Below are 26,795 nucleotides of genomic sequence, written 5' to 3'. Positions count from 1 at the left end.
GACTACATGGTCCCGCTACAGCTGGGCATGAAATGTGCTTGAGTGGTGAACAAGAGGACCGTCTATCTACATGGATGTGCCACTGGAAGTTACTGTCTCCAAAAATGGAGTAAAACTGCGGTGATGACAGGCACACGTTCGAGATGTCCTTCCAGCCATGTTCACTCGGCCGTGGGAGGTGAAGGCCGAGGTGTGGAGGCAGACCTGTGGCTGCCGGCGGGGGTGGCAGCACCCAGGAACCCTGTGCCCGCCTTTCCCCCGTGTGGTCAGCCCTGGCCCACCCCGATGCCGTGTGCTGGCGTGGCACCTCTCTGCCCCCGGCCACTCCACCGGCTTCCCTGCCTGGGCACGACCTTGCCTGCGGGGCCTGTCCTCAGCCCTCAGCTCTCCTTCTCCCCACACTTCCCCCTGGTGCTCTTAGTGACGGCATCCACAGTGGGGGCTGCTGTCATGTCTGTGCTTAAGACCCCCAAATATTTCTGTCTCCGTGTGCCTGTCTTCAAAGCTGGAGACACCTCCTGAGAGCCCGCCCCGCACAGCCCCACCAGCTTCTTGAACTCAAAGTTGGTCACTGTTGGACTGTGTCCCTTCTCCAAGCAGACCCTGCCCCTGGGCAAGGTGGGTGGTGCCCCCCTTCCAGCCACTGGGGCCGGAGACCCGGACACCCGCTCCCTGATGTCGTCTTCAGTAGCACAGGCAGACGTCCCCAGCCAGCTGTTCTTCCTGTCTCTAGAGGTCTGTGCTGATAATAGCCCCAAGAAGGGCGTGCTGAGCAGCTGGTGTTAGAGTGTTGTGCCAGTGGGGTTGATTTCTGTCTTGGGGGTGTGTAGAACCTGCACGTGGGGATAAATTGCAGGGTGAGATGCCCCTCCTGCCACCCATTGCTTCTGCCTGCCCCTCAGTTTCTGTCACTACAGGCTGTGAGCTGCTCCTTCCAGCCAGAGTCACGAGAATGGACGTTATTAAGGGTATTCGTCAGTTTGGGCTGCTGTAGCAATGGACCACAGATGGGGTGACTTCAACAGCAGGAATGTATCACCTCACAGTTCTGGAACCCGGAAGTCAGACACCGAGGTGTGGGCAGGATGGGTCCTCCTGAGGCCGCTCCCCTCACCGTGTTCCCCCTGTCCTCATAGCTGTGTGTGCACGCCTCTGCTGCCTCTTTCTCTTATAAGGGCACCAGCCACTTTGCATTTGGGCCTAGCCTTATGCCTCATTCTAACTGGAATCCTCTTTAGAGCCTCTCTCTCCAAATAGTCTCTGGGGAGACACAGTTCAGGGAACATTAGGAAAGGCTGGAAAAAAAAAAGATATACTCCCATAGAAAGGAGGGCTACACATACGTAAATACAAACACATACCTGTATCTGCCTATATCATGAGATATATATCTATGATATAGTTATATATACAAACACATATCTGTGTATATATCTCTATCATAAGAAGATTAAAAATCAGGGAAATGCAGCCAGTGATGACATGGCAGGGTCGATGCGGGCCCAGGCTCCTTGCCGGGTGCTCCAGCTGGAGTGGTTGCAGGGTTTGGGCCGAGGCATCTCTTGCCTTTGTGGTCTGCTGCAGTAATGAGGGGCCTGTCCCGCTGTGCCTTCATAAGGGGTTCCTGAATCTGAGTCTTCCAGGGTCTGCCCCTGGTAGGGATTCCTGTGAACTGCGGGGCCTTTTTTTTTTTTTTTTTTTTTTTTGAGATGGAGTCTTGCTCTGTCACCTGTGCTGGAGTACACTGGCGCAATCTTGGCTCACTGCAACCCTCCACCTCCCAGGTTCAAGCGATTCTCCTGCCCCAGCCTCCTGAATAGCTAGGATTACAGGCACGCACCACCACACGCGGCTAATTTTTGTATTTTTGGTGAGACGGGGTTTCTTCATGTTGGTCAGTCTGGTCTTGGAACTCCTGACCTTGTGATCCACCTGCCTTGGTCTCCCAGAGTGCTGGGATTACAGGCGTGAGCCACTGCACCTGGACAGGACCTTTTCTTAGAATCCAGTGTCCTTTCTGCAGCCCATGAGGAACCCTCTCCCCCGACCCCGCAAACCAGGACAGTGACCTGAGGTCTCCACATGGCACCCCGGTCTCTCCATGTGTGGAGGGTCCTTGAGGGGAATCTCCTTCAGAGCCCAGATGCCTCCCCTGAAGTTTCTGTTTTAAAAGCCTCCTGGATGGGGCAGGCAAGCTATTGTTTTATGATTACAAAGCAGATGGAAACCGACTTTATTTTGGATGAGGGTTATACATGGAATGTAGTTAACATAAACTGAACAGAGACAGTGCCTTGCGGTGTCTCTCCTCCTCCGCCCAGGGTGAGACCCAGGACCGCCCGGCCTCCTGGGGACCGACCCCATCACCACAAAGCCAGCCCCGCCGATGCTCCGCACAGGCTGCCTTCCGCTGTGAGCGAACTGTGACTGAGCGTTGGGTAACGTTCTTCCAAAGGGACAGGCCCTTTCAGATGGCTTCGTGTCCTCTGTAGGAGCCCAGCAGGTGCTTGTGAGAAGGAAGGACGAAAAAACTTGTAATGACATGAAGTCAAGGCTTGACCTTTGGAAAAGCAAGTAGGCACATGGCTAGACATGTCAGCGTCTCAGTCATCAAAGCTTCCTGTCTGTGCTCGAAAGAGGTCAGATTGGCCGTCGCAAGCTGGGTGACCCGGGGTTGGGGGTCACTGCCATGCCTCCTCTCAGACCTCGGGCTGGGGCCTGAGGAAGGAGCCTCTGCATGGCCAGAGGACCCCATGGTTGCCTGGACAGACCATGCTGGGACCACATGGCCTGCAGGTGACCGAGCTTGCCGCAGCGGGAGAAGCAGCTCTGAGGAACGCTTGCGTGAGCCCAGGAAGAACAACTCTGGGACCACTTTCAGGGGGCTTGACTCCACAGCCCCCAAAGGGCGCTCTCTGGTGATGACAGCTTGCCTTGCGTTTGTTTTTGAGGACAGAACCGCATCGTCTAGTAGCTTTGTTCCCGCTGTAGCGCCCCGGAGCTCTGTTTTGTACGTAACTGATTTGGTGGATCTTGAATTAGAGGATTTAAGAACACAGAGATTTAAAATGAAAGGGGATTCTTCTCCTTTCAGCCTCTAGGGCAGCCGATGGCTTCCTGGGAGCCTCTTGAACTTTGCCAGGGGGTCCCTCAAATCCACACAGGGGAATAAAATAGAAGTGAGAAAATTGGTGCGTGGCTTCCTAGCTCTGCAGACTCCCCAAACTTCTCATCCAATGCTCAGGCAGCTGACAGATGTGGCCAACACAGCCCACCTCCAGATCCAACTCCTGGCTGTTTTGGAATTCAGGCGAGAGTAGAGTTTTATAGGGGGTGTAGGGTGGGAGGATTAGTAAGATGGTTATGGTTAACATGAAATGCATTTTAGTGCTTTTTACTCTTTTACAGTATCATCCAGAGGGTAGGTTGGTTGGTTTGTTTGTTTTTGAGACAGGGCCTCACTCTGTCGCCCAGGCTGGAGTGCAGTGGTGCCATCGCGGCTCACTGCAGCCTTGATCTCCTGGGCTTAAGTGAGGCTCCTGCCTCAACCTCTCAAGTAGCTGGGACTACAGGCTTGTGACATGATGCCCAGCTAATTTTTTAATTTTTTTCTTTTGCAGAGATGGGGTCTCACTATGTTGTCTAGGCTGGTCTAAAACTCCCAGCCTCAAGCAATCCTCCTACCTTGGCTTCCCAAAGTGCTGGGATTACAGGTATGAACCATGGCACCCAGCAACCCGGAGGATTTCTTGATGAGATTTCCTGTTGTAACATATCTTTTTCAGATAAATTTGTGTCCCTCCACTTATTTAAAGATGGCCAAAAACTGCCTTCAAGGAACTCTTACAAATGACCTTTGTGGCATTAGTTAGCCTGTTATTCCAGGAAAAAAAATTAAAGAAGAAATCTGAAAATTATGTTTTAATCTAAATATCTGTTGACAGTGACTCGTAGGTTCTGCAGGCTGACTGTATTGGGCATTGTTCTAAGCAGGTGGCTTGGAATGTGTCCCTGGGAGGTGAGGGGGCCTTCCAACTGCCAAGTGTCTCGTTACCTGCTGCAGTTTAAGTCCCGTTTCCCATGGCTTCACGTGTTTTAATTATGTTTTTTTATTATGATGAAACACGCAAAATATAATATTTAACATTTTAACCATTTTACATTTTTTAAATTGTAAAATGCACATAAAATGCCGTTTTAACTATTTTTAAGTGTACAATTCAGTGACATTAGTGATACTTACAGTGTGGTACAATCATCACTACTACGTATTTCCAAAACTTTTCCATCACCCCAAACAGCAACTCTGTGTCCATAAAACGATAACTCCCCGTTGTGCCTCTCTCATCCACTGGTGGCCCCTAATCCACTTTGTGTCTCTGAATTTGCCCACCCCGGGCACCTGGTATTAAGCGGAACCGACAAGAGTTGTCCTTTGGTGACGGGCTCATTTTACTTGGCGTAGTGTCTTCAGGATTATAGCATTTCTCTTTATGACTGGATAATACTCCATTTTGTTTGTCATTCACCTGTTCATGGATATGTGGATTATCCCGCCTCCTAGCAATTCTGAGTGATGCTGCCGTGAACATTGGCTTGCTATGCCTGGTCGAGTCACTGCGTTCGGCTCTTCTGAGTGTAGAACTAGGAGTGGTCATTTTAATCATTTAAGAGTGAAAAATCCAAGTGCATTCAGTGGTGTGCAGCTGTCACTAATTCCAGAATATTCATATATTCGTAGAAAGAAGCCTCTTGCCATCAAGCTGTGACTCGTACTCCCTCGTCCCCCAGCCCTTGGCAGCCGCAAATCCACTTTTTGTTTTTATGCATTTGCTTGTTCTGTGTATTTCATGTAAATGGAGTCATACAATATGTGGCCTTTATGGATACTCTTCTACTTTGAGTGGGCTTCAGTGGTATGAATATTCTTTCTTTTTTTTCTTTTTTTTTTTTCCGGAGACAGAATATCACTCTGTCGCCTAGGCTGGAGTTCTGTGGCATGATTTCAGCTCACTGCAACCTCCGCCTCCCAGGTTCAAGTGATTCTCCTGCCTCAGCCTCCTGAGTAGCTGGGATTACAGGCACGCACCACCACACCCAGCTAATTTTTGTATTTTTAGTAGAGACGGAGTTTTGCCATGTTGGTCAGGCTGGTCTCAAACTCTTGATCTCATGACCTGCCCGCCTTGGTCTCTCAAAGTGCGGTCTCTCAAATTACAGGCGTGAGCCACCACACCCGGCCAAATATTCTTTTTAAAACACCTGTTTATTATGAAAATTTTCAGCCTATGCAAAAGTAGAAAGAATTGCCACATGAGCCCCACGTGCCCATCACCCAGATCCAGCCATGACCGATGTCTCGCGAGTTTCATTAATCAAAGTCTGTTTTCCAGGGAAGAAAAAAAGTATGTGAACCGATTCTGGAAAGAAATCCACGTGGGAGACTTTGTGCGTCTTCGCTGCAACGAAATCTTCCCTGCGGACATTCTGCTGCTCTCCTCCAGTGACCCCGACGGGCTGTGCCACATCGAGACCGCCAACCTGGACGGAGAGACCAACCTGAAGCGGCGGCAGGTGGTCCGCGGCTTCTCGGAGCTTGTAAGTGACCCACGTTTCCAGGGCCTCGCAGGCATCGCAGCCACACAGCGTCCCCGTGACAGCCTTCCGGGGCTCAGAGCACCTGCATTTTCCTCTCTGTCAGACCAGGTTGTTTTCCCTGGTAGATGAGTCTGAGGGTCCGAGAGGACCCCTGACCTACCTGAGCCCACGACCTGCCTGTGACTGTGGGAAGCAGGACTCAGTTTTTCTGACTCTGATTTCCCTTGTGCATGTCTAAGTTTCTCAGAATGTTATTTGTTCCTGTAAAGTTACAAGGACCATTTATGACCAGCTGATGGTCAACACGTACCTAGCAGTTTCACTGGTTCACTAAATGGCAACACAGCAGGAGTCACAGCCTGTCCCCACCAGGATGCTCAGGAACATTTTCTCCTCGAGGGTGTTTGGGTTCAGCGCCAGGTCTTCGTAGCTGAATCCTGCCTCTGGTGTGTCCCGGCCACCGTGCAGCAGGGTGAGGGGTGAGAGGCTGGAGGGAAACAGATCTGACAGCTGCACTCACACACCGACTCCGTGGGGCTGCCCAACCTCTGTCCCTGCCCCGGGGAGAAAGGGCCATACTCACCAGGTCTGTGCTGGAGTGCGAGGTGCTAATGCCAGGTGAACTGACAGGGCAGGAGCCCTCAGACATCAGGAAGACCCTAGAAGGAAATGGGCCTGGCCCGAGCCTTCTCCTCCCGAGCCCCCTTCTCCCAGCCCTGCTCTGGCCTTGAAGGGTGGGGAAGCCGGCCTCTGGTTCACAGGGAGGATGCCGCTGGGGTTTTCCTCCTCTATCAGGCAGTGCCCTCCCGCATCGGCCTCAGCACTAGCCCATCGGGCTTCCCTGGGGCAGTGGGCTCTGCCTTCTGTGGACCTCAGCGAGGGCACTGTAGGGAGTAGGGGGTGAGCGATCAGCTGGGCAGGATCGTGGGGCGCTCTAGCATCCCTGCCTCCGCTCTAGATGCCCCCAGCCACCATCACAGGGGGAGACGCCTGACACGCTTGCAGCAGACCAGGTACTCTGCGCCTCGCCCGCCCAGCCCGCCTGCGGCAGGTGTCACTGCCGCACGAGCATCTGCCTGAGTGTTCCATCCGTGCTGACTTCCGCCATGACTTCCTCATCTACTTTTTTTCTTTTTACCTTCTTTTATGCCAAGTGTATTTTTGTGAACTGCCTCAAATCTTTTTGGAATAAGGCAACGCAGACATAAAAATTTAAAATAGTATTTTTTTGTTGTTAATGGAGTGATGTCATTTAGATCAGGAGAGCTGGTGAAAGAGTTAGGGACCCTCGAGGCACAGCCCGGCAGCGCCCGGCTTCTCCATGACTGCGCTCCAGGGTTTCGTGATAAGTGAGGGCCCCATCCACTGCCACCCCCTCGCCCCAGCCCTCGTGCTCCCCGCCCCCACCCCCTACCCCCGCTGTCTTCAGTAAGTCATGGGCGTGAGCTGGCCTCACTCTCAGCTTCTCCCCTAGACCTGCCCCGTCTCCTCTGCAGGGATGTGAACTCACGCTGACATCAGCCAGGGACGGCACCCCCCTCAGTTCCCGAGGTCCAAGCTAGACTTAGGGGCAGGCAGAGGGCTGACAGCTCAAACGTCACCTCTGAAAGGGGCAGCCCATGTGCACAGAGGATGAGAGCCACTTAAACAAATGCAGATGAGTATCTAACTGGTGAAACCTCACACAAGGTGGAAAATACTGCAGAATTGAAGCACTGGAGGGTGGGGCATGCATGCTTGGCGTGGCGGGTAGGGGAACGCCACAGACAGAGCTCCTTGATTAACTCTCAAGAATGACTTCCTCTACTGGGCGTGGTGGCTCACGCGTGTAATCCCAGCACTTTGGGAGGCTGAGGCAGGTGGATCACTTGAGGTCAGGAGTTCAAGACCATCCTGGCCAACATGGTGAAACCCCATCTCTAGTAAAAAATACAAAAATTAGCTGGGCGTGGTGGCGCATGCCTGTAGTCTCAGCTACTCGGGAGGCTGAGGCAGGAGAATCGCTTGAACCCGGGAGGCGGAGGGAGCCGAGATCACACCACTGCACTCTAGCCTGGGTGACAGAGTGAGACTCCATCTTAAAAAAAAAAAAAAAAAGAACTTGCCCATTTCCTATCTTCTGATCTTCAACTTCTGAACCCAGTCATATCTACAATCCTCCCCCGCCCGCTTTTTTCCCAAACAATAACCACAGCACTTCATAGCTCAGTGGTGCTTTATAGAAATGAGCTGCTTACAAGCTGGATGTTTAAAACTCGAGGATGGCTGCTGACAGACACATCTACGTCACCCTTCTCAGGGCCCCGGAAATCCGAGGAAGTAGCTTTGAGCCGTGATCTGGTCAAAATGGCCAAATTAACAGCCTAAACAATTCTGAAGGTTTTTTAAAAATTGTATTATTAGCACCAGAATTCTTTACTTGCATGCACATTCTGGTCCCAATTACCTTTTTTCCCCCACTTTCTGGTTTTTGGGTGTTTTTTTTTTCCTCTTTCCCTAAAGGTCCAAAGACATTTTTTTTGGTGTCCAAATTCCCATTTATGCATTACATTCTGAAATCTATGAACCACCCCACTGAAAATAAAGGAAGCAAGTGTCTGACTTTTAAACCCCAGCAATTGACAAACCACAAATGCCAAGAACATTTAAGTACTCTGTGTTTCAATTAGTTTTTTTATAATATCGAGTTAGCTTGTCTCGGACAGGTTAAGAACTGGTAATAATCTGTATACTGACTTATGTGAAATACAATATAATATTTTACCGGTTTAATGAATGGTCAGTTGGAAGTGGGAGCCCTTTTGCAAATCACTTAAATTAGAAGTGGCATTAATGCAGGAACTTGGTGTATCCAGCAGGGTCCAATCAGGAGACAGAAACCACACATGATTCAATCAGGGAAAGTCTAATGTGAAGAATTCTTAGTTGAGGATTGAGTTGTAAGAAGTAATGATAAATGAATTATATCTCAATAAAGCTGTTATCTTTAAAAAATAAATAAATAAGAAGTAAAGAGGACTCTGAAGAATATAGGAGTCAGGAACAGTGGCTCACGCCCATAATCCCAGCACTTTGGGAGGCTGAGACAGGAGGATAGTGTGAGGCCAGGAATTCCAGACCAGCCTGGGCAACACAGGGAAACCCCATCTCAAAACAAAAAACAAAAACAAAATAGCCAGATATTGTGGTGTGCAGCTGTGATCCTAGCTGCTTAAGAGATTGAGTGGGAAGGATGGTTTGAACCAGAAGTTTGATGTTGTGGTGAGCTGTGATCACGCCACTGCACTCCAGCCTGGGGGACAGGGCCCCCTATCTCTGTCTCGAATATATATGTGTATGGGGAATAGCTGATGAAGGGACAGCCACTGCCCCTGGCTCTGAGACAGACGTGTTCTCCTACTCATAGCGCCCTCCCAACTCCTGACCCATGGCAGCGGCCACAGCCTCAAATTGGGGGATGGCAGAAAAGGTACTTAGAGGCTTCACTGGTGGAACCTGCTGGAAGCCTTCCCTTGGGGGCTGGGGAGGCCATTGCCAGGGAGGTGCCAAGCATGGGAACTTGCTAGATGCCAGGGGCTGTTGGTCCCTGGACACTGCAGGAGCCAGGCCCTCGCTGCAGTGGATGAAGACTGGTGGCAGCTGTCTGGACAGCAGCGCCGCGGAGCCCCACCTTTGAGAGGGTGCATGGAGCAGCAGCCTAGGCTCGAGAGGGCCCATGTTGTCTGCAGGAACATGTCCTGGGTACCCCAGACTGAGAGGTGGAGAAAGAGTGGAACAGGCCAAGCCCTGGAGAAACGTGGAGGGGGTGGGCAGTGCGGAATGGGTATACACACACATATGCACGCATGCACACACACGCACACACACGCATGCACACACATGCACACACACACACGCACACACACGCATGCACACACACGCACACACACGCATGCGCACACACACACCCCCCACCTGAAGACCAGCCACAGGACCAATACCTGGAGGACTCAGGCCTATTCACCAGCGATGCCCAGTACGGAGCAGTGAGATGAGTGCAGGGGGCTTTTGTTAGGGGTTTGGGGCCACCTGAGAGGTCAAGGGAGGTTCTAGAAAGAGGAGCTTGAAACTCACTCTGAGGGCCAGGATGGAGAGGTCTCAGGTGCCAGGCACTACAGGGAATGATGTCGGTCAGAAGGTGCCCCAGAGGTGGAACAGGGTTGTATTTAATGAAGAGCATTGGAAAAAGTGCAGTGTTGAGGGGCTACAACAAAAGCCTGAAGGCATGGCCCACCCAGACCCCAGAATCTGAAGAGAAGGCCTGGACACCGGGCTGATGGCTCCAGGACCTTAAATCACCCAGCTGTGTCACCTCTGGAAAAAGAAACAGAGATCTGCAGACGTAAAGATTTGATGTAAAGGTTGGAGTTGAATGGATGTTATGCAAGAATTGAGAGAGGCCCGTGTGGAGCATCACACTCTCAGGCAACGACTCACATTTGTTTAACCTCCTGCGTGCCAGGCCTGCTATATCTCCCACAACTGTAGTAGAGCAAACATTTTTAAACACAGTTTCACAGAGTTTTAAGTATAAATCTTGTGAGATAATGATTATCACACCATTTTATAGATGAGAAACAGAAAAAGTGAAGTCAGGAGATTCTCCCAAGGTGCCTCCCCTCCCCCACCCCGTCCACCAGTGTGGATTCAGAGCAGGAGCCTCCGCTTTGCGTGGGGTGTCTGTTCTCTGTCACCCGCACATTCGTACAGCCCTGCAGCCCTGCCACGAAGGTGCATACGTTCAGACGTTCTGTGGGGTAGCAGTTTCTAGTTCATCTGTAACATTCGTCATTTCTGCAGAACTCGGAGATCCCTAGACTGATAATTTTATATAAAACTCAGTGTTTTCAAAGACTCATTTTTGTAAGTTTTAATTCATTCAGCAGATACGTATTGAGCATTTATTAATATATGTATTGAACATTTATTCTAACCCCATTTTAGGAGGGGCATTGATGAAAACTGGGAACGTCTTTCCCCTCATGGCGCTTACATGATCTGGGTGAAAAGTTAGATAGATGGTTGAAGTCTTCGGTGCTCACTGTAGACGAGAAACAGGGATATGAAATGTCAGATGAGTGCTGGAATTTCAGCCGGGGTGAGGCGGGGACAGGGCCAGCCTGCTTGAGAACAGCTGGAGAGTCCAGACCCAGAGGACACGGCAGTCGAGAAGAGCCGTCCCAGAGGTGACTTCCGTGTGGGTTAATTTACTGAGAAAATAGTTTCCAAGTTTGTCTCTTGGGTGGACCTGTTTGGATTAGTGCCCACAGTCCCAGCCACACCCACGTGCTCTGTGCAGCGCTGTGGGGAGCAGTCATTGTCAGGCTTGCAGGAAGATCTGCTGCTGATTCTTCCCAGGCCTGCGCAATGTGTGCACGTGTGTCTGTGCACATTGGTGTATGTTCCAAATAAGGAAGAAAGATGAAAGGAGTGTGGAAACTTCCTAGGCTGGACAAACACTACTATTAAACACGTACCCTCACAGTCAGGTCTGCATGATGCCAAGGCGGAGCCAGAGCTTCCCCTCTACTTTGTGAATACCCTGTGACCAGTCTCTGGGGGCCCGGTGTATTCAGGCTGTGACTCGGCACAGTTTTCTTCACGGAGGAGAGTCAGTCCTGCCCCAAGTTACTTGACAGAATTCGGAAGCTTAGAAAATGACTCTAAAAGTCCAAATATGTAGAAGACAAAATATTTTTTTAAAAAAACTGCTACCTATACATGCTTCCAAAATTGTCTTTGGAATCACAGGAAAACTAGAAGTGAAAAAGTACAATTTGCAAGGTAGTTTTCGTACCCAAGTCTCTTTTCCCTGAGCTTTTCAAGTTGTTAGTCTTTAATGAAATTTAGCTACATTGGCCATGGGATTGAAGGAGGCAGGATAATCTGTCATCGAAGTGGAAAACAGAGACACCTACCTGGGTGTGTTAATTAGATCGATCAATTTTAAGCCTTTACGAAGAGGCTTACATGTTTTTCTCTTATATGTTGAAGGATAGTCAACGAGCTCATAAATTATACTGAGACATTTTTGTTTTTAAATTTAACAATCTCATAATTTTCTTGAAGGACATTAAATCTGGTAACAGGAAAGACAGAAATAAATGACTTTGACAATACAGTAACTTTATTTAGATTAAATTTTTAATTCCAGCAAGTGCGGATATTCAAAGAAATTCAGTTTGGTAGGTGATATGATTACTTGAGACATACCGTGTTTTCTCATATTAACTGTGTTTATTTCATGGCAATATAAGTTTGGTCCTAGATTTTTGTTTTTAATTCTGGTGACTTCACAATGGATTCTTTGCCTTTAATTTATAGTCTATTCAATCACCATGTACAGAGAGTACAGCACCAGCACTCTGATCTTTTTTTTTTTTTTTTTTTTTGAGATGGAGTTTTGCTCTTGTTGCCCAGACTGGAGTGTAGTGGTGCGATCTCGGCTCACTGCAACCTCTCTGCCTCCCGGGTTCAAGTGATTCTCCTGCCTCAGCCTTCCAAGTGGCTAGGATTATAGGCATGCACCACCACTCCCAGCTAATTTTGTATTTTTTGTAGAGATGGGGTTTCTCCATCTTGGTCAGGCTGGTCTCGAACTCCGGACCTCAGGTGATCCACCCATCTCGGCCTCCCATCTTGGCCTCCCAAAGTGCTGGCATTACCAGCGTGAGCCACCACACCCAGACCTCTGATCTAAATGAATACGTTAATGCCATGAAGTTGATAATAATTTGACTAGTCTGAAATATTTATCCAAAAAGATCTTATTATATTGTGTGGAAACTTAAAAAGTTTTGTGTGACTGGAAATGATTTCTTATTCCAGAAGTAAAAAGACAACCAAAGCAGTAAGATGTTTTAATTCTGTTCAAGGCAGCATATAATGTGAAATGCCTTTTTTCTCTTTGACTATATTTTCACTGTTAAAAAAAAGGGGGGGAATTTAATACAACTTCCAATTTTCCTAAATGCAGTTTAATTGCATCAGTAATTGCAAAGGGTTTGAAACTTTCTCTGTGTGTATGTATGTTTCTGGAGCAGGGATTTCCTTACCAGTGGGAAGAGCTGACAATGTGAGACTGACTTTAGTTGACAAACAGTAAGCGTCTCCTCATGAGTGAGAGTGAGTGTGAGTGTGTGTGTGTGTGTGCGGATGTTTAGGTGTGTGTGTTTGTGTGAGTGTGTATGCAGACAGGTGTGAGTGCAAACATTCTTGCAAGTGAGTGTGCAAGTAAGTGCAAGAGTGTGCAAAGAAGAAAGCAAAATGAAGTGGTTTTGCTTTATTAGGTTATCACTTTCTATTATCTCTAAATGTAGGCGAGGATAAACATTCCCTCCCGGGCTGAGATAGAGTGTTGTAGAAGTGGATTGCTCTGAAGAGAGTGCTCCCCGGGGGAATCTGGAGTTTCCAGTCTCGCTATTGAGGACCTGCTGTGAGCCCATGCATTAGGTGAGGGGTGCCCACGCGATCCACCTCTGCTGACTGGACTCTGGAACCTTCGTCCCTTGGTGGAGGCCCTGTGCTGTGTGTCATTTCCCTTCTGCTTGTTTTGTGAGCACAGCTTGCAACAAGAGGGAACGTCCTTGCGTCCGCAGAGCACAACGCAAGACCCGTCGGCACCCCCTGGCCTCCGCAGACGTGTGAGTTACCCTCGTGTTGTGAAATGGTAGGAGCCGGCTTCGCTCGTTCAGCCTGTGCCGCGCTTTCGGTTTGGTTTGCGTGTGCTCCTCCAGTGGAAGGCTGTATCTTGGTTCTCACTGTGGTGTTAGGGCTTCCTCAGAGTTTCACCCGTCCACAGCAGCAGAGATTCATGGGCACATCTGCAGTTTCATATAGTCACGTAAAAGGGAATCGACCTTCAAAGAAAGCAAGAACTCGACTTCAGAAAACACTGTTACCTCCTGGGATGTGGATGCAACTGGGCTTCCTGACATCTCAGTTGCGTTTAATGTTGAAATTAATTCAAGGCTTTTTCACTGTTGCTAATGAATAATCCGTGTGCCAAGGAAATGACTTCATGAACCCCAGTGAGACTTTTCAACAAGCTGAGATCAGGCCTAAGGCAAACTTCTTTAGTTTGTCAGTTTTTACAAAGCCCTTTTCAGTAGTGTATCTGTCCGAATGTCTTATGTTCCCCACCCCCCAAAACTGTAAAAGGACAAGAAATGTGGGTGTCATTGCTGGTGGTGAGCCGTCTTCCCTGGCGTTGCGGAGAGTGGGGGGTTGGGTGCATGCCGGGGGATTCAAGGTTAGGAATTGGGCCAGAGCTTCAGGGTCGTTCCACTCACCTGTCACAACTGACCTTTGCCGCACTGGCACCAGCCCTTGGCGAGAAACAAGCCCTTTCATTGGTGTGGTAAAGAAGGCCAACTTCAAAGCACTATGGATCTAGGTTTGTTTTGGACAAAACTTCAAATAGCTGGTTTGCTCATCCGGCCTTTATCAAGCATTCAGGAGCCTTGACCACCAGGCAGGAAATTCTGCGAGGACAGACTCTGAGGCTGACAGCTCCACCTCGGCCCAGCGAGCCTGCACGGGCCACGGAAACCACCCTCGGGGATTTTGAGTGTTGTTTTAAGGCTAAAAGTGGGCACGGAAAGGTCTCGGGTGCAAAGTCAGGTTCTGAAGCTGAGATCAGACTGTTGCAAGCATCAGAGCCGTCAGGGCCTGGTGGGTGGGTGGGGGACTTTGGGAGGAGAGAGCCCTACCTTTTCTGCAAGTCGCCTGTGGACCAGAGATTCAGCCCCAGCCCAGAACCTGGAATTGGGGTGGTTCTGAGTCAGTGTTCAGAAAGCCAGTAACCCCTGACGACTGAAATGAGTGACTGAGGCAGAAGTATCAATCAATTGAGGTTTGTTAAGCCAGCTTTAGGATGTGTCCCGGTAAAATAGGAACCACAGACACCTGTGGCTGCTTTCTGAAGAGATTTTTAGGCCAGGCGTGATGGCTCACGCCTGTCATCCCGGCACTTTGGGAGGCCGAGGCAGGTGGATCACCTAAGATCAGGAATTCGAGACCAGCCTGGCCAACATGGTGAAACTCCGTCTGTACTAAAATACAAAAAGTAGCCAGGCGTGGTGGTGGGCGCCTATAATTCCAGCTCCTCGGGAGGCTGTGGCAGGAGAATAGCTTAAATCCAGGAGGCAGAGGTGGTTGCAGTGAGCTGAGATCATGCCACTGCACTCCAGCCCGTGTGACAGAGTAAGACTCTGTGTCAAAAAAAAAATAGGGGGGTTTTCAAGAGGTGTAGTTTTCATACATTTCCTTAAAGCAGGAGGAGGCACGCAGGAAGAGGGGCAGGCAGGCAGGCAGGGAATGGTCACTTGCCTTTGAGACTTCAGTTGGTGTTCAGTAAATCCACATTTTTCCATCAGACACAGTGAATGTGTGAAGAGAAACAGCACAGAATCAGTTACGCGGACGTCTCTGGGTAGGTGGAGGAAGGAGCTTTGTCTTTGCTCTGTACCTGGGAAGATGAGCTTGTAGTGGACATTACTAATGTGGAATCCAACAGACTTTAGTTTTAGAAGCTAGACTGAGATCGCAGACCTAACGTTTTTTCTTTTTATTTTTTATAGAGATAGGAGGGTCTCACTATGTTGTTCAGGTTTGTCTTGAACTCCTGGGCTCAAGCAGTCCTCCTGTGTTAGCCTCTCAAAGTGCTGAGATGACCGGCGTGAGCTGCCGTGCCGGGCTCTTCATGTTATGACTGGCGTGTTTGTTTATGGGTGGCCAGCAAACAGTGTCCTCATGTGTGATCTTGTCGGGCATGTTGTGCTGCACCCCTGTTCACCTCAGTGGGGAAGGCACAGGTCCAAGAGGCGGAAGCAGAGACCCAGAGCCAGGAAGTGTGACACGGGGTTTGATTAGGGGCTCACACAGAGGGGAGAGAGTCCGGTGGTGACAGGCTGAACAGGAAAACCACCACCGCTTATCACAGCATGCACTTCCTACAGCATCTTCACCTAATACCCTCGCCTGAAAGACCTCCACCTGGAAGCCTTCATTTTACCCGAAATTCAGGGCCTCAACCCCCTGTGCGGCCCGAGTTCCACAGGACAGGTGGGGGCTCAGATGTTTATCACAGACGAGGAACAAATCTCTGGGTTGGCCACGCCCAGATGTCCTAGCTCAGCACATACACACAGGCACATCTGCCATGCAGTCACCTGCAGGGCAGGCTGGAGGTATTGCTGTCAGGTGGGTTTGCCCTGCAGGGCAGCCCTGCAGAAATGCCTCTTTCCTGTCCCTGGGGCGTTGGATGATGCGTAATGCCAGTGACAACCATTCATCTGGAACAGTGTGTTGCCTGACTCCACCTCTGGGCCTAAGTTTGGGGGTCCTGAGATTTATTATTTTCCTTTGCAACCCTCTGGTGAGAGTGATGACCCCCACTACTCCCTTCTCCTGGCTGGGTAACAGTGCCAGCTGACACTGGGCACTCGAGTGTGTCAGGCCCTCGTTCATTTAGTTCTCTTGGCAGCTCTGAGAAGGTGCTGTTATTACTCCCATTTAGCAGAGGAGCCACTGAGACTCAGAGGGAGTCAGCCCCTTGGCCGGCCGGGGCCCAAGTGAGTGGTGGGCCAGGTTCGCGGCCGACAGCTGGGGCACAGGGCCTGGCTGTGAAGCCCCTCAGGGCCATCTCCGCAGGGCAGCATCACCACTGCTGTCACCGCTCAGGCTGATTGGGCTGGGCTGGGCCGATCACAGCTGCGGTCCAGTCGGGAAGGAATCACAGGTGGCCGAGAATATTTCTGCACCTCCGAATTGAACTCCTGCTGTTAGTATTGGTGGTGGGTGCTCCAGACATGCGGCATGCGGCATTTCTGACATCCCAGGCACTGGCACGCGTAGGTCGATTTGATGGGCTGGAACGTTTTGAAAATGTATGCTGTAAATGCAGTGTTTGGCTGCCCACCTGCACTCGCTGGCCTGCACGTGTTGATGGAAGGGAATTCTTAAGTCCCTGGTTCCTGTAGGTCACATTAGGGGATCTGCCTCTCATCCAGTAAGGACACAGGCCTGCGGTGGTGGCAGCTCAGCTTGGTGCACAGGGCAAGACGTGTCCCTGAGCCGTGACAGTCAGGCTGGTGTTCCAGTCCCCAGAGAACACATGGCCCCATGACCCCAAATCACTCCAGCCAGGAGCACCAGCCGTTCCTGCTGGGTCTGGCACTCAGAAACTCACCTTTCCACCCCAGCATGGAAGTCTCCTGAGGAACCAGAAAGAAAGGTAGACTTTGTGTCTGGGCGAGGAGGAAGGGACCACCCCGTGATGACTCTGTGTCCTTGGGACCCACCCAGCAATTTGGGGTCATCTCTGCTCGCTTGAGGTTTTAGTCTGCAGGAGTCCATGAATGCGGACACCAAACGAAGTCTCAGCTTCAAGCCCTAGGGGGTGTCCTGGCTGAAATCCACAGGCAGGGACGGCTGAAAACATGGGTGGGGCCCCTCTCCGCCTCGCCCGGGTCGTGTTTTAAATGCGTACCTCATGGTTGGCTTGGGCTGCCATAACAAAGTGCCGTGGATTGGGCAGCTTAAACCACAGAAATTTATTTTCTCACAGTTCTGGAGTCTGGAAGTCTGAGATCAAGGTGTCGACAGAGTTGGTTTACTTGAGGCCTCTGTCCTGGGCTTGCAGGTGGTCGTCCCTCTGTGTATGTCTGTGTTCTGATCTCTTCTTTAAGGACACCAGCCCTGTTGGATCAGGGCCCACCTTAGTCACCTCATTTAACCCTTATTACCTCTGTAAAAACTGTCTTCAAATCAGGGCACAGTCTGAGGTATCCAGGGTTAGGATTTGAACACATGAATCTGGGGAGGGTAGAATTCGACCGCTCGCAGTGCAGGTTCAGAGTGAAAGTAACCGCCATTCCTGGATGGTGGCGTCACCATGCTGATCACCTCAGATCAATCCATTTCACTGCATCCCAGTTCTCTCCACTGTCAGGAAGAGGAAAATGCTTTCTCGTGATGAACCTACAGCTAGAAACTGCAGCTCCAGAAAGTTAGCTGAAGGCTGAGGCACTGGGGCAGGATGGCCACTTCCCCGGCTGGCTGGCTGCAGCCTTCAAGGAAGCTGATGGTTATGGTTAGTATATGCATGTCCTTTTTTTTTTTTTTTTTTTTTTTTTTTTGAGACAGAGTCTTACTTTGTCACCCAGGCTGGAGTGCAGTGGCGCCATCTCGGCTCACTGCAACCTCTGCCTCCTGGGTTCAAGCAATTCTCTGCCTCAGCCTCCTGAGTAGCTGGGATTACAGGCACCTGCCACCACCCCCAGCTAATGTTTTTGTATTTTTAGTAGAGACGAGGTTTCACCACGTTGGCCAGGGTGGTCTTGAACTCCTGACCTTGTGATCCATCCGCCTCAGCCTCCCAAAGTGCTGGGATTACAGGCGTGAGCCACCGCACCCAGCCTACATGCATGTAAAAGTAAAAGCTCTGTGGACGACGGTGGATCAAAAGGAATGAGGATTTTACTACGGGGCAGGCTTCAAAAATCTGATAGGAGTGTGTTTCAGCATCGGAGTGTGTGTGCATGCACGTGTGTGTGAGAGTCAAGGCGTTAATGAGCAGTGTCAGGACAGAAACTCTACTAAACATTTCCTTTAGAAATAGTGAGGGAAGGCCGGGCGCGGTGGCTCACACCTGTAATCCCAGCACTTTGGGAGGCCAAGACGGGTGGATCACGAGGTCAGGAGATCGAGACCCTCCTGGCTAACATGGTGAAACCCCGTCTCTACTAAAAAATACAAAAACTAGCCAGGCGTGGTGGCGGCGCCTGTAATCCCAGCTACTCAGGAAGCTGAGGCAGGAGAATGGCGTGAACCCGGGAGGCGGAGCTTGCAGTGAGCCGAGATATGGTCACTGCACTCCAGCCTGGGCGACAGAGCGAGACTCCGTCTCAAAAAAAAAAAAAAAAGAAAAAAGAAATAGTGACGGAAAACCTTTCAACCCTTAACTAAAATCTCCTTTAAAAGTTCTTAGCATTTCCTTCGAGGAAGACATAAGTTTCCACTGGAAGCAATACATAGTGTTGTTCCTGTTCCCTGCTTGTTTAACATTATAAAAGTAACCCAGACTTGTTTTACACCAGTAGTGAAAAGAGGGCTCTACCATGCCTGGAGGTTCACACCTGGAATCCCAGCACTTTGGGAGGCCAAGGCGGGAGGGCCACATAAACCCAGGAGTTTGAGACCAGCCTGGGCAACACATTGAGACCCTATTGCTACCAAAAAAAAAAAAAAAAATAGCCCAGCTACCTGGGCGGGTGAGGTGCGAGGATCGCTTGAGCCTGGGAAGTTAAGGCTGCAGTAAGCCGAGATTATGCCATTGCACTCCAGCCTGGATGACAGAGTGATACCCTGTCTCAAAAAAAATAATAATAAAATAAAATAAAATAAATACAGAGAGAGAGAGAGAGAGAGAGAGCGCTCTACTGAGAGTCAATCAGAAATTGGAAACACAAGGCCGGACCTGGACCTGGGGTTGAAGCACTTGGAGTGGACAGGATGGGAGTCCAGTCCCCAGCCAGGACCTTTGCCTCTCAGTCCACACTTGCGAGTAGAAGGAATTAGGAAACGCTGCTTTTCTTTTAAACAGACGACGCCATTTTTTCTCCGATTACATCTTTCACAGAAAGTCCCCAATAATGACTGTGAGCCATAGTGACAGGAGTAGTGGTACAGGAGCCCTGCCGCTCACCAGCCCACAGCTCGGGAGGCCCAAGCCACTGACCCTTCCTCCATCCCAGCTGCTCACGTACTGACTGTATCCTGTGAATGGTCCAGCCGTTTCGTCGTCATGCTGGCCCAGCACTTGGGGTTCCCTCTGACTTGGCTGTCCCTCATCCAGTGCAGAGCACCAGCTGCCAAGTCCTGTAGATTCTACCAGTGCAAGTCCAGGAACCAGCCTCATAGGGGTGAGGGGACTTTGGGAGCCAGCCCTGGTGCGCCCTTTGGACCCCCTTGGCCCCATGTTCACCCCAGTGTCTCCCAGGTCAGGGACGCCCAGTGCCTGCCCATGCACCCATCCAGGTTGGCGTGTTAGGTGCGTCTCAGACAGAGGGCCCGCAAGGGTCCCATACTGCAGCGAGCACACCTACCTCCGTCTACAGCGCAGTGCTTCAGAGAGGTGACCAGCTGGGTGCTTGCTCACTGCAGCGGCCGCAGAGAACATCTGCCGGCACTTAGCACAGGCAGCTAGCACACATAGTTTTTACCCCCTTAGTGTCTCACTGGCCAAGGTGGGATTCCTCCGAGGAGCTTTAGAAGTCCCAAAGACCTGGGCTTACGCCTGCATTCTGACTCCCTTGATGTGGGGTGGGCCAGGCACTGGGGTGCTCCAAGCTCTTCTGCACTAAGAATCACCACCCTGAGATAAGTACAGTCGCTTCCCTATATTAGAAATAAAGGGGTCCAGGTCTGGATGGGTCAATGGGCTCACCCTACTATGCAGCCAGTCAGAGGAGGGGCTGCACTGCAAACCCGGCGTTGAGCTCCAGATCCTGTTCTTACAGCACTCCCCATGCCTCTCTGCCTGAGCCCCAGTTCATCCAGGTCTCCCAGCAGACTCACTGTCCGGGATGTGGCGCAGCCTCCACCCATCCTCTTTGCTACCCGGTGACAGCAGCCTTGCGTGGCACCTCCTTCACCTTCTTAGGGGTGCCACAGTGTGTCCACCCATCTCCCCTCTGCAGGAAGCCCTACGTTCTGCTGCAGCACCTGCCAGAATGATGCACCAAAAGTTCTAACCTCGGCACTCTCCGGCTGAAAAGCCTGCAGCGGTGGCTGTCGCCTTTGAACACCATGGTAAAGTTAAGGAATGGCTCTCTAGACCAGAACAGGCAGAAGGGAATTTGATTGCTGCCCACACATGTAACTGTAATGTGCTACGTAGCAGAGCAGCCCTCTTTAAAGAAACTGCTGATGCCAAGAAACCAAGCAGGGCAAAGTGTGTGTATGTGTCCGTGTCTGCCAGTGCATGTCCATGTACTTAGTTATGTGGGACCCACTAAAGTTGTTTTGTTTTTTGTTTTTAGAAAGGGTTCCACTAGTTTATAGTATTGACAAAACCCCAATTAGAGTGTTTTTCAGGAGTTTTTTGGGACTGGCACCTTCTCAAGCTGCAGCTCTAGTCCCATGGCACCTGGCTGTGTTCTAGGACGTTTTGCTGAGGCCCAAGGAGCGCTTGCAGGCGACACAGACACTGAGCTCAGGGTGCTGCAATGGAAGCGGCTGGGTTGGGGCCTGGAGGCAGTGTTTGAGCACGTGGTTCGTCAGTGCGTGTGCATACCACATGGCCCTTTCTTGTCACCGAGAACTGCCAGGAGGAAGATCCAATTACAGTAGAGGCTGGTGGAGCTTCCTGCCCTCCTCACTTCTTCTCCTGGCCCCGAGGGAAGCCCTGTTTCAGGAGGGGTGTGGGCCGCTGGGCTGGGCCTGGGGAGGGAGACGCTGGTGGAGCATTCGGGGGCTCGAGGATGTTGGGTCTGAGGGCTTGACTACAGCACAGGGAGGCACTTGATTATACAGGCAGGCTACAGTGTGGCATGGAGAGTGAGCTTTGGGGTCTGCCTCCTGCATTCACTAGCTTGTAATCCAGGAACATCATTTGACCTCTCTGGGCCTCAGTTTCAATATCTGCTGATACGGTTTGTCCCCACCCAAATCTCAGCTTGAATTGTATCTCCCAGAATCCTCACGTGTTGTGGGAGGGACCCAGGGAGAGGTAATTGAATCAGGGGGGCCGGTCTTTCCTGTGCTATTCTCGTGACAGTGAATAAGTCTCACTAGACCTGATGGGTTTATTAGGGGTTTCCAGTTTTGCTTCTTCCTCATTTTTCTTTTGGCGTCGCCATGTAAGAAGTGCCTTTCACCTTGTGCCGTGATTCTGAGACCTCCCAGCTGTGTGGAACTGTAAGTCCAATTAAACCTCTTTTTGTTCCCAGTTTCGGGTATGTCTTTATTAGCAATGTGAATACGAACTAATACATCTGCAAAATGGGAATGATGTCAGAGGTGCTTCTAGCCTGCCCTTTGCGCTGCACCTGGCAGGTGGTGAGTGCTCAAAAGGGTGGCCGTCCTCAGCACTGCCCCACTGCTGCTCTTATTGAAAGGCGGGCTTCTGGAGGAAAGGCAAGGCCGGCGCCAGGAGTGAAGTTGTAGAGAAAAGGGTTTGTGTTTCTGTGAGAAGAACCTGATGAATACAATACCTCTGTCTAATCCGCAGAGCTGGAAGAATTAAGGTGAGGCTGGAGAGTTTGGATGTTAGATGAGAATTGGCGGTCCAGGGCCAGGCGCTTCCAGCCTGAGCTCTGGGAAGGAGGAAGCTGCGTCTCAGTGATCTCTTCCTTGCCCAGGACTTCAGGAGTGACCTGCCCACCTGCACATAAGAACGGGACAGCTGTAGAGCCGCAGTGAGGGATGTGACACCATCAGAGGCTCTACACGGGCAGAATTCTGGAATGTGGGTGTTCAACGCTGAGTCTCTTGACTTTAACCTGAGCTTTCTTGGTGCCAGAAAACCAGATCAAGTTGGACACGCCGAACGTTCTGGGGGGCTTCTGAGATACCGGCGGCAGGGGCAGGTGCCGAACGTTCTGGGGGGCTTGTGAGATACCAGCGGCAGGGGCAGGCACCGAACGTTCCGGGGGGCTTGTGAGATACCGGCGGCAGGGGCAGGCGCCGAACGTTCCGGGGGGCTTCTGAGACACCGGCGGCAGGGGCAGGCGCCGAACGTTCTGGGGGGCTTCTGCGATACCGGCGGCAGGGGCAGGTGCCGAACGTTCTGGAGGCTTCTGAGATACCACCGGCGGCAGGGGCAGGTGCCGAATGTTCTGGGGGGCTTCTGAGATACCGGCGGCAGGGGCAGGCGCCGAACGTTCTGGAGGCTCTTCTAAGATACCACCGGCGGCAGGGGCAGGTGCCGAATGTTCTGGGGGGCTTCTGAGATACCGGCGGCAGGGGCAGGCGCCGAACGTTCTGGAGGCTCTTCTAAGATACCGGCGGCAGGGGCAGGTGCCGAATGTTCTGGAGGCTTCTGAGATACCAGCGGCAGGGGCAGGTAGACGTGTTTCTAATGGAAGTTCTGATGCTGAAAGGGAATTATTTGATCACATGTTGTCGTTAGTGGCAGGTATTCTACAGAGGAGTGGAGAATATTGGATTACCATGCTAGTGGCTGTTAAACATAGTCTCTCCACGAAGCCGCCAGGCCGTGCCAGGCAGACACAACACCCCCCGTGTGCTGTGCTGACTTCATCACGAGGGCTCCGCAGGGCTGCTGGTGCTCCCCAGAGACCCTTGACCTCAAACATCAGGGCTGTTGAAAGTCTGGGCTTCAAGGAGAAAATCATCTAGAAGCAAGCCCTGATGCTGTTTGGTGTGTGTCCTGCCTCCTCACTAGCATTCAGCAGGCAGACGCTTCAGCCGGGAGGTTTAATAGAGTGAAGTGCATTTCCCTACCTTTCCCTACAGTCTCAGTGCCCCGATGGTACTCATTTCCCGGGCCCAATAACAGAAGCCAGAATTACCCTCTGCCATTAGCAGGCTGGAGCTTTTAGCTTATGGCACTCCTAAAGCCGAAGGTGGAGCCTCTGCGGTTTCTAGCATCATAGGCTGAGTGATAACCCTTTGCATTTCAGGTGATGGGAAGAAGTGAAGGATAGCTCAGATTGTTGGAAAGGGAATACCTTGGTCTGTTCCTAATACTGTAATTAAATGACCACAGACTGGGTCATTTATAAATAATAGACATTTATTTCTGACAGTTCTGGAAGCTGGGAGTACAAGATTGAGGCGCCAATAGATCTGGCATCTGACAAAGGCCAGACAGCCCTGACCTGCAGACAGCCCCCTTCTCTCTGTGTCCTTACATGGCGGAGAGAGAGGCAGAGCTTCGAGAGAGTGTCTCTTCTTAGAAGGGCACTAATCCCACTCATGAGGTTCCACCCTCATGCCCTAATCACCTCCCAAGGACCCACCTTAAAATACTATCAAATTAAGGACTAGGTTAACATATCCATGGGGGACTCAAACACATACATTTTAAGGGCTAAGTTTTAACATATACATTTTGGGGGACTCAAACCTGCCACCTGCAGCAGGGAACATCCTGAGTCCTGGATGCCCACGCTGCACCGTGCATCTTAGGCTGGAAAGCTCTTTGCCCAGGAGTCCTCGTTTTCGTAAGTCTTTGTCGGGTCAGTGGAGTAACAGCATCAGCCTCACCCATTGCCTCTAAGAAATGCAGAGTCCCAGGCCCCGCCCAGCTCCATTTAGACAAGGATCTGCATTTTGACAAGATCCTGGAGGATTGATGTACCCATTGGAGACTGAGAAGCCCCGTGTTGCATGGGTGTCACCTGGACATAATTAGGCGTATTCTTCTCTAATTGTCCTTGGTTTGGGATGCAAGTGGGATGATCGGCTTCTGTGATCTTGCTCTCCTGACGTAGTTGATATTTTCATACTTCACTAATTAAGGAACTTAAAAGAAGACACAGAGAGGTTATCTTTTACAAACAGTATACTTTTGGAAAGCTCTGAATAAAATAAACAGTGTTCTCCTATAGATATCATTTTAGGGATGCTTTTTTCCCGTTGCCTATTGATTGATCCACAGGGGAGGAGCTTATAGCTGGCCAGCTTTCATCTGCAAAGTAGTTAATTATTAACAGCACTTATTTGTACTGATCCTGTGCTTCCTGGAGTGAATCATTTTACAGCAGGTGCTGCAGAATCAGTGTCTTGCTGTGTCCTGGTCTTCATTAACCTGCAGCCTGTGTTCCTCCAGCTTTCCCAAATAATGAACGAGAACAGACATTCACAGAAACAATGTTTAATCTGGGCACCCTGTGGCCCACTCAAGTTGACACATAAAATTAACAATCATGTGCATGGAAGCCTCAGAGGCGTCCTTCTGGGAGCCCAGTGCTGGAAGGGATGCTGGAGAGCCAACTTCACCAGGAGGAAGTGAGTCTGGATGCAGGGGGAGGAGCCTGGCCATCTGCTGTCGTCTGGGATGAGTCGGACTCACTGGTTGCTCATATTCAAGACAAACAGATGAGCGGATGTTACATTAGTGATCTAGAATTAAAAGGATGCCCAGTCCCACTGAAAATAATTTATTTCAAGAATTCCATGGGCAAGCAATTTCGGGATGTAAAATAACACCCTTATTCTCAGCAGGTTAATTTTGCTCGAGAATGAATTGCAGGTGGAGGAGCAATTATTTTCTTACAAAAATAAGCTTCGCTTTCCCTAAGTTGAAAATAGCCTTGAATAAGTCAGATGACAGTAGTTTCTTAAAGACAGGCAGTTCATTAACTGGTTGTTCTTAGCTGCTCAGTAAAAGTCTTTCAGAAAATCAAAAGTTTGGGAAAATTTGTGCCACTTGAAAAAAAGCATCGTTAGTTAATTATCGGTTGAAAACTGTAGCCATTCTTTCATTTTTTAAACAGCCTTATTGAGGTCTGACTGACGTAAAATAAACCGCACATGTTTAAAATGTATAATTTGGCCAGGCTCATGCCTTTAATCCCAAATCTTTGGGAGGCCAAGGTGAGAGGATCACTTGAGGACAGGAGTTGAAGACCAGCCTGGGCAACGTAGCAAGACCTTGTCTCTACAGAAAATTTACAAATTAGCTGGGCATGGTGCCACATGCCAAATCCTAGCTGGTTAGGAGACTGAGGCTGGAGGATCCCTGGAGCCCAAGAGTTCTGGTTTGCAGTGAACTACAATTGTGCCATTACACACTAGCCCACACCGTAGAGTGAGACCCTGTCTCTAAAATAATAAATAAATAGGCTTGGGCACAGTGACTCACGCCTGTAATTCTAGCACTTTGGGAGGCCAAGACGGGAGGATCACGTGAGCCCAGGAGTTTGAGACCAGCCTTGGCAACACAGTGAGACACCGTCTCTACGAACATTTTTCTTTTGAATTTGCTGGGCGTGGTGGTGCATTCCTGTAGTCCCACCTACTCGGGACGCTGAGGCAGAAAGATTGCTTGAGCCCAGAAGATCAAGGCTGCAGTGAGCCATGATTGTGCCACTGCATTCCTGTATTAGTCCACTCTCAGACTGCTAATAAAAACATACCCAAGACTGGGTGATTAAGAAAGGAAAGAGGTTTAATTGACTCACAGTTTTGGCATGGCTGGGGAGGCCTCTTGAAACTTACAATCGTGGCTGAAGGGGAAGTAAACACGTCATTCTTTACATGGTGACAGGAAGGAGCAGTGCCAAGCAAAAGGGGGAAAAGGCCCTTATAAAACCATCAGATCTCGTGAGAACTCACTGTCACGAGAACAGCATGAGGGAAACCGATGCCTGAGTCATTTACCCCCCACTGGATCCCTCCCACAACATGTGGGGACTATGGGAGCTACAATTCAAGATGAGATTTTGGTGGAGACACAGCCAAACCATATCATTCCACCCCACCCAGATCTCATGTCCTCACATTTCAAAACACAGCCATGCCTCTCCAACAGTCCCCCAAAGTCTCAATTCATTCCAGCATTAACCCAAAAGTCCAAGTCCAAAGTCTCACTCAAGACGAAGCAAGTCCCTTCTGCCTATGAGACTATAAAATCAAAAGCAAACTAGTTACCTCCTAGATACAATAGGGGTACAGATATTGGGTAAATACAGCCATTTCAAATGGGAGAGGTTGGCTAAAACAAAGGGGCTACAGGCCCCATGCAAGTCCAAAATCCATAGGGCAGTCATTAAATCTTAAAGCTCCAAAATGACTTCTTTTGACTCCATGTCTCACATCTAGGTCACACTGATGCAAGAGGTGGGCTACCACGGCCTTGGATAGCTCCACCCTTGTGGCTTTGCAGGGTACAGCCCCACTCCTGGCTGCTTTCACAGCTGGCCTTGAGTGTCTGTGGCTTTTCCAGGCGCTTAGCGCAAGCTCTCAGTGGATCTACCATTCTGGGGTCTGGAGGACCTCGGCCCTCTTCTCACAGCTCCACTAGGAGCTGCCCCTGTGGGGACTCTGTGTGGTAACTGTGAGTCAATTAACCCTCTTTCCTTTACAAATTACCCAGTCTCGGGTATGTCTTTTTTTTTTTGAGACGGAGTCTCGCTCTGTCGCCCAGGCTGGAGTGAGTGGCGCGATCTCGGCTCACTGCAAGCTCC

The 26,795-nt window shown here is 50.4% G+C and overlaps 1 protein-coding gene across 1 annotated transcript in view; it reads left to right on the top strand.

The window, feature by feature from the left end:
* The first annotated feature begins 285 nt into the window (after nucleotides 1–285).
* Nucleotides 286–26,795, top strand: part of ATP10A (ATPase, class V, type 10A) — a 106,124-nt gene continuing 79,614 nt past the window's right edge. The window contains exons 1-4 of the mRNA XM_011981496.1: nucleotides 286–435; nucleotides 601–735; nucleotides 2,456–2,574; nucleotides 5,382–5,598. Coding sequence (XP_011836886.1) covers nucleotides 286–435; nucleotides 601–735; nucleotides 2,456–2,574; nucleotides 5,382–5,598 — 621 coding nt within the window. The remainder of the gene's footprint in view (nucleotides 436–600; nucleotides 736–2,455; nucleotides 2,575–5,381; nucleotides 5,599–26,795) is intronic.

Source organism: Mandrillus leucophaeus, unplaced genomic scaffold, assembly GCF_000951045.1.
Source record: "Mandrillus leucophaeus isolate KB7577 unplaced genomic scaffold, Mleu.le_1.0 Scaffold227, whole genome shotgun sequence".
Taxonomy (NCBI): Eukaryota; Metazoa; Chordata; class Mammalia; order Primates; family Cercopithecidae; genus Mandrillus; species Mandrillus leucophaeus.
This window is presented reverse-complemented; position numbering and strand designations above follow the sequence as displayed.